General features: G+C 39.2%; 1 protein-coding gene across 5 annotated transcripts in view; it reads right to left on the minus strand.

Annotated features, from left to right (window-relative positions):
- The window catches only part of WDHD1 (WD repeat and HMG-box DNA binding protein 1), a 63640-nt gene that overhangs the window by 53589 nt on the left and 1517 nt on the right, over positions 1 to 8534 (minus strand). For 2 of the 5 annotated variants that reach the window (XR_002823106.1, XM_023726210.1), the window contains exon 1: positions 8014 to 8500. Coding sequence is in view for 4 of the 5 variants with exons in the window: in XM_023726210.1 (XP_023581978.1) it covers positions 8014 to 8090 (77 nt within the window). In the remaining variant the exon portion in view is untranslated. Of the gene's footprint in view, positions 1 to 8013; positions 8501 to 8534 lie in introns of those variants that run through there. The other 3 variants (XM_023726209.1, XM_023726207.1, XM_004370882.2) reach the window with 2 other exon arrangements.

Raw genomic sequence — 8534 nt, forward strand, 5'->3', positions numbered from 1 at the left:
AATGGTACAGCCACTATGGAAAACAATTTGGCAGTTCCATAAAAAGTTAAACACAGAACTACCATATGATCCAACAATTCCACTCCTAGGTATATACCCAAGAAACCCGAAAGCAACAACATGAACAGACACACGTACACCAATGTTCATTGCAGAACTATTCACAATAGCCAAAAGGTAGAAGCAACCTAAGTGCCCATCAACAGAGGGATGTATGCAAACAAAATGTGGTACATAAATATAATGGAATACTACTCAGCTATAAGAGAAATGAAGTCCTAATCCATGCTACCACACCGGTGAACCTCAAAAACCTTATGCTCACTGAAATAAGTCCATTACAAAAAGACAATTATATGACCTCACTTATATGAAATAAGAATAGGCAAATGTATAGAGATCAAAGTTTATTAGTAGTTAGTAGTGGCGGGAGGGAGGAGGACGGGGAGCTTCTGTTTAATGAGTGTTTGTTTATGGTGATGGGGAATTTGGCAACGATACGGGTGGTGGTTGCACTTGATTAATGTAGCTAATATTACTAAATTGTACACCTGAAAAAATGTTGAAATGACAAATATTGTGCTATACATGTATTTTTACAACAACAACAAAAAAGAGAGGCCATATAAAGAACTGTGCATGTTCAGAAGAAAAAGATTAATTCCACTTGGAAAAATGAGAAAGGTGGTACTTACACTGGCAGGCAAAGGGCAAGCAGGACTAGATATGCTAAGACTGGTGAAAAAGGCAGTTCCAAACAAAGGAAACCATATGAGCCAAATTATAAATTAGAAAAGCATAGGAGAGTTTACCTGAAACAGACAATCCAGGGAATGAGAAGGAAAATGTAGATTGAGGTTATCCTGTGGAGAAGGACTTAATGCCAGAGTAAAGACTTTGGATTCCCTTTTACAGGAAATGGGAGGACCGTAAGTCTCAATTTGCCCAGGACACACCTGGTTTATACATCGGTTGGTTTGGTATTTGTCCTGAATTTTTCACTTTTAAACATATCAGTATTAGTCGCAGTTGCATTAAAATTGGCTGGGGCAGATTTGTTAGATTTCCTCTGCGCACTTCCAGCTTCTGCCATGGTCTTGTTTAGCAGTGTGACACAAGTGAAATCAACATAGTTCTTACTTTAACATATGGTTAAATCTGAAAGATGACCAGTGATAACTCATTTCCATTTTTCCAACCCTTTCTTGATGCACGCTAACTGACACCTCCTTTCAAGTACAATATGAAAGGCATTCAATGATAAAACCAAACTATTTCAGACATGGGCCTATTTGGTGTATCAGCAAGGTGCACCAAGGGAGATGTACAAAATTTCAGGTACCAGTGAAAGTGGAATTAATGAGAAATGTGTACAGAAAATAGAGTTGAGCCACCCTGAGAAGTGCTTTTAGAGAAGTCTGAAGATTCTTGCTACAGTCGTTATGTCATCTACTGTATGGGATAAAACTAACTATACATTAATTTTACTACAAATTAATTTTGGGTATGCTTTTGAAATTTTGCAAAAATTAAAAAACCTTTCAGTAACACTAAGCTAAAAAATATACTTCAAGTATGTACATGTTTATAAAAAATTAAGTACTTTCTGCTTCTCAAGAAGATTGAAGATGAAAACGTAACTTGAACAAAATGTTAGTTGACATTTGCACAAGGGCTATTGTGTTATCAGAAGATACAAAACTCCTAAAGAAGCAACAGCATCTACTTCAAAAGTTAGCAGTTATCTTGAGAAGACTATGCTTGAAGACTCTGCTTCTGCAGGTACAGAAAGTGAGTTTACATATCATCTTGTCAAGTACTTTTCATTAGAATTCAGCACAGTCCAATAGAACTTTCTGTGATGGTGGAGATGGTCTATATCTGGCTATTGAGCAATCAAAATGTGGCTACTGCAATTGAAGAAGTAAATTTTTAATTTAGTTACTTTTAATTAATTTAAATCTAAATAGCCACACCCCCAAGTGTCTGTCAGTTTGTTGTACTGTAGGGGCTTGTGTGTTGCTGTGATAATGGAAGCTATGTCACCGGTATTCAGATACCAGCAGGGTCACTCATGGTAGACAGGTTTCAGCTGAGCTTCCAGACTAAGACAGACTAGGAAAAAGGACCCAGCAGTCTACTTCTGAAAAGAGTTAGCCAGTGAAAACCCTACGAATGGCAGCAGAACATTGCCTGATATAGTGCTGGAAGATGAGCCCACCAGGTTGGAAGACTCTGAAGAGACAACTGGGGAAGAGCTGCCTCCTCAAAGTAGAGTCACCCTTAATGACATGAATGGAGTCAAGCTTTCGGGACCTGCATTTGCTGATATGGCATGACTCAAAATGAGAAGAAACAGCTGCAAACATCCATTAATAATTGGAATGTGGAATGTAAGAAGTATGAATCTAGGAAAATTGGAAATCATCAAAAATGAAATGGAACATATAAACATTGATATCCTAGGCATTAGTGAGCTGAAATGGACTGATATTGGCCATTCTGAATTGGACAACCACATGGTCTACTATGCTGGGAATGACAACTTGAAGAGAAATGGTGTTGCAGTGTTAAAAGGAATATTTCAAGATCTATCCTGAAGTACAACGCTGTCAGTGATAGGATAATGTCCATATGCCTACAAGGAAGACCAGTTAATACAACTATTATTCAAATTTACACACCAACCACTAAGGCCAAAGATGAAGAAACTGAAGATTTTTACCAGCTTCTGCGACCTGAAATTGATCGAACATGCAATCAGGATGCACTGATAATTACTGGTGATTGGAATGCAGAAGTTGGAAACAAAGAAGAAGGACCAGTAGTTGGAAAATAAGGCCTTGGTGACAGAAATGATGCCAGAGATCGCATGATAGAATTTTGCAAGACCAATGTCTTCTTCATTGCAAATCTCTTTTTTCACCAACATAAATAGCGACTATACACATCGACCTTGCCAGATGGGATACACAGGAATCAAATCAACTACATCTGTGGAAAGAGACGATGGGGAAAGCTCAATACCATCAGTCAGAAGGCCAGAAGCTGACTGCGGAACAGACCGTCAATTGCTTACATGCAAGTTCAAGCTGAAACTGAAGAAGATTAGAACAAGCCCACAAGAGCCAAAGTACGACCTTGAGTATATCCCACCTGAATTTAGAGAACATCTCAAGTACAGATTTGACGCACTGAACACTAATGACCGAAGAACAGACAAGTTGTAGGATGACATCAAGGACATCAGACATGAAGAAAGCAAGAGGTCAGTAAAAAGACAGGAAAGAAAGAAAAGACCAAAATGGATATCAGAAGAGACTCTGAAACTTGCTCTTGAATGTCAAGTAGCTAAAGCCAAAGGAAGAAATAGAGTAAAAGAACTGAAGATTTCAAAGGGTGGCTTGAGAAGACAAAGCAAAGTTACTACAATGACATGTGCAAAGAGCTGGAGATAGAAAACCAAAGGGAAGAACACGCTCGGCATTTCTCAAGCTGAAAAAACTGAAGAAAAATTAAAGCCTCGAGTTGCAATAGTGAAGGATTCTATGGGGAAAATATTAAACGACGCACGAAGCATCAAAAGAAGATGGAAGGAATACACAGAGTCACTATACCAAAAGGAATTGGTCGATGTTCAACCATTTCAAGAGGTAGCATATGATCAGGAACCGATGGTACTGAAGGAAGCAGTCCACGCTGCACTGAAAGCATCAGTGAAAAACAAGACTTCAGGAATTGACAGAATATCAATTGAGATGTTTCAACAAACGGATGCAGTGCTGGAAGGGCTCACTTGTCTATGCCAAGAAATTTGGAAGACAGCTACCTGGCCAACCAACTGGAAGAGATCCATATTTATGCCTATTCCCAAGAAAGGTGACCCAATCAAATGAGGAAATTATCGAACAATATCATTAATAATCACATGCTACTAAAATTTTGCTTAAGATCATTCAAAAGCAACTGCAGCAGTATGTCGACAGGGAACTGCCAGAAATTCTGGCTGGATTCAGAAGAGGACATGGAACCAGGGATATCACTGCTGATGTCAGACGGATGCTGGCTGAAAGCAGAGAATACCAGAAAGATGTTTACCTGTGTTTTATTGACTATGCTAAGGCATTTGACTGTATGGATCATGACAAATTATGGATAACATTGCAAAGAATGGGAATTCCAGAACACTTAATTGTGCTCATGAGCAACCTGTACATAGATCAAGAGGAAGTCGTTTGAACAGAACAAGGGGACACTGCGTGGTTTATAGTCAGGAAGGGTGTGCGTCAGGGTTGCATTCTTTCACCATACCTATTCAGTCTGTATGCTGAGCAAATAATCTGAGAAGCTGGACTATATGAAGAAGAAGAAGAATGTGGAAGAAGGATTGGAGGAAGACTCATCAACAACCTGCGTTATGCAGATGACACAGCCTTACTTGCTGAAAGTGAAGAGGACTTGAAGAACTTACTGATGAAGATCAAAGACTACAGCCTTCAGTATAGACTACGCCTCAACAGAAAGAAAATAAAAATCAGAGTCCCTGACAGAGCAGGAGAAAAGTGGGGTACAGAACTCAAATTCTAGTAAAAAGATCAGATTTAATGGTTTGATTGAGGCTGGAGGGACCCCGGAAGACATGGCCCCTGGACTGTTAGCCCAAAACTAAAACCATTCCCCAGGCCAACTCTTCAGACAAAGATTAGACTGGACTATGGGACATAAAATGATACTCGTGAAGAGTGTGCTTCTTAGCTCAAGTAGACAAATAAGACTAAGTGGGCAGCTCCTGTCCAGAGGCGAGACGAGAAGGCAGAGAGGGTCAGGAGCTGGTTGAATGGACCCGGGAACTCCATCCAGAGTGGAAAGGAGGAGTGTGCTGTCACCATGTACGGAAAGCAACTAGGGCCACATAACAATATTTGTATAAATTTTTGTATGAGAAACTAACTTAAATTTTAAAATTTCACTTAAAGTACAGTAAAAAAAAGAAAGAAAACAAAAATCCTCACAACTGGGCCAATAAGCAACATCATGATAAATGGAGAAAAGACTGAAGTTGTGAAGATTTCATTTTACTTGGATCTACAATCAACACCCATGGGAGCAGCAGTCAAGAAATCAAAAGACGCATTGCACTGGGCAAATCTGCTGCAAAAGACCTCTTTAAAATGTTGAAAAGCAAGTCACCTTGAAGACGAAGGTGAGCCTGACCCAAGCCATCGTATTTTCAATCACATCATATGCATGCTAAAGCTGGACAATGAATAAGGAAGACCGAGGAAGAACTGACTTGACGCCTTTGAATTGTGGTGTTGGCCAAGAATATTGAATGTACAATGGACTGCCAAAAGAACAAACAAATTTGTCTTGGAAGAAGTACAACCAGAATGCTCCTTAGAAGCAAGGATGGTGAGACTATGTCTTACATACTTTGGACATGTTGTCAGGGGGGATCAGTCCCTGGAGAAGGACATCGTGCTTGGTAAAGTACAGGGTCAGTGAAAAAGAGGAAGACCCTCAATGAGATGGATTGACACAGTGACTGCAATGAGCTCAAGCATAACAATGATCGTGAGCATGGCACAGGACCGGACAGTGTTTCGTTCTGTGGTGCACAGGGTCACTATGAGTCGGAATTGACTCAATGGCACCTAACGACAACAAAAAGCCACACGTGACTAGTGGCTACTGCATTGGACAGCACTGCACTAAAACAAATGTCAGTTGCTCGAAATTAATTTTGCTCATTTTTCATTTCAAGTTTTCTAGTGCAAATATGAAGAGTAAAGTGATAGCTGTTAATGTGTTGTCTCCATTAGCAAAAAAAGAACTTCTTAAACAGTTAAATGATACCAGTTTTATACCAATGTCATCAGAGGTTTTAAAAGGAAATGTGTGAAATTCCAATAATGGTTTACTTTTTCGTTCAATTCATGGAAAGAATTCATGGTTTCTCATTTGGAAGTTCATTCTGTCGAAAGTGAAATATATAATATTATTAGGAATTCTAACTAAATTCAGTTGAAAAGTTCAACACTAAAAATGAAATTCTTTATTTTTGCAGTAACAATACAAAAATACAAACTTTGGTAGAGCACAGCATTGTGTTAGAAACAATGTTCTTACTAAAGTAAGAAATCTATGAAACACAAATGTACTCAGGAATTGGTTGCAGAACACATATAATTCCAGATTGTGTCCAAATGAGCTGTGATAATATACCAGTCAAAAAAGAAACAATTGTCAAATTCTCAGATAATTTTATTTACACCCAGAATAACTGAACCACAAAATTTTTGTAACAAACTGATGTTAAATACAAAATAATACTTTGGCATTGCAGTACATGCTTTCTCTCTCTGTTGGCCATCATCATTTAGATTTTTTTAAAACATTTGAGTCTTTGAAGAATGACTGTAAAACACAACGCAAGTGTCCTATAATGTTGTTATCATTATTAGAAACAAGTCCTCTAAATCTTGACTGCATTTTGTTCAAAATCTTTAATCAAAGCATTCAACTTAAGCCATTGAAGCTTCTAGTGAAATCCAATTACATTAATGAAAACAAAGCTCATGAACAGGAAGACTATGAAATTTATCCCTATGAAAGCAAATGAGAATTGACCAAACTGAACATTAAAAGCTGGAATAATGAATGATTTAATTTTGAAATTCCGTAACTGCACTTTGGAATATCTTGACTTGTGGGAAGAATCTTTTGATGGAATGCCTATTTTTAATTGCATAAATTTATGTTCTATGCCAGAATGAAATGAAATTGAGAAGGCTTAAAACAGTCAAAAGAATCAGAGAAAACTTATTTAATTGAGAATCTTCCATTTAGTAGAATTTGCTCTGAGCTTACCAGGTACCTTAGAACCTGAAGAGTAGGCAATGGGCAGCCTATACGTCTACCTTAGTCCAAGCTTCCATCACTTTCTATCCTAGCCTCATCTTAGCCCAAGCTTCCATTATGTTCAACAAGACTTAACAAAAGTACCTAATAGTCCCCCTGCATCCATTCCTGCTCCTTCTAAAACTCATTTTCCACATATCTTTTCAAAAACAAGTATCTGATCACATCTCCTCTCTACTTCAAATGTTTAATAAGGTTTCTAGCACTTTTAGGATAAAAACAAGATTCCTTGGTAAAGCCCAGAAGGCCTCATATAGGCCACTCACTGCCTACCTTCACAGATTCATCTCTCATCAATCTCTATATATTTCAGTTCTTTGAAAATACTATGGTCTGTGTTACCACAGGGCCTTTGCACATACTGTTCCTGCTGCCTGAAAGGTAACACCCTCCAGCACCCACTAACACCACCACCCATTTCTTTGTTTCTTAACGTTTATTCATTCTTCAACTCTCACCTCAAGAAATACTTCCTCAGGGAAGCCTTCCCTGCCTCCTCAAACTAGATCTGTTGCCCCTCATATATACTTATCATTGAGCATATCACTTTCTAAGTGTATTTCCAAGTATATATTTATTTTGTGATTAAATCACTCAGTGTCTGTGGATCCAAAAAAGACCTTAAGCTCAGTGAAGGAAAAGATTGTGCCTTGTTTGCACTATTTTATCTCTGGCCCCCAGGAGAGAAAACACTCCAATACTTTTTCAATAAATGAATCTGCATGGGATAAGAGGGTAAGGCACACAATTGGACGCATTGAATAGGAACAGAACTTAGAAAAGTAAAAGGCCCCAGGGCAGCCCTGAGAAAATATCACCGTTTAGGAATGGGGTAGAAGAAAATAAGTTAGGAAAACTCTCATCTCCTTTGGAATTAAGATTTTACACTCGTTAACTTTTCTGATCTACTAAAACTACTATGACGTTCCAAATCAAACAATAAATCTAAAGAAAATACATTCGCCATTTTAGATTTCAACATTATTTCTATCTGCATGAGTTATTTTAAGCTGACTGCACATATGACAAATAAGAATACATGTTCTAATATTTACACCTGAAAGGGTTTTTTTGTTTCTTAAAGTACCTTACCTCCCAGAATCATCGAAACAGACATCGGTGTGTCCCTCCGTATGTCCATATCTCATCGGCTTCTGTGTGGCAGGCATCTGTTCCTTTATTTACCTGAAAATGTTTTATAAAAGCTAGTCTTAATATTTTAAAAGAGAGGAAAGCCGGGGGCTGAAGGGGAAGAAGAGAGATTAATCTCCTCCCGGGCACGCTCTCTGCAGCCCTGTTTCCCGCTCCCGAGTGGCAAAAGCAGGACTGCAGCGGAGGATACCAGACAATAAACCAGGAAAGCAACACGCTTCTTTTCTTTAGGCGGCACAGGCAGCGGGAGCGAGCATTCACGGAGGGGATCGAATCTCTGTGGCTGTGAAAAAAATGCAAGCGCCGGCGTAGCGCCGCTTCCCGCGCTTGGGCGAGCTTGCTGCACTGCGCCTGCGCAGTCCCACGCATGCCCAGCGGAGGCCGGGACAGAGGTCGTCGGGTGATGGCGTCAGCTGCGCGCCGGCTGCAAGGAAAAAAGGCGAGAGTCGGGAGGAGTAAAA

The sequence above is a fragment of the Trichechus manatus genome, unplaced genomic scaffold, assembly GCF_000243295.1.
Source record: "Trichechus manatus latirostris isolate Lorelei unplaced genomic scaffold, TriManLat1.0 scaffold00010, whole genome shotgun sequence".
NCBI classification, from domain to species: Eukaryota; Metazoa; Chordata; class Mammalia; order Sirenia; family Trichechidae; genus Trichechus; species Trichechus manatus.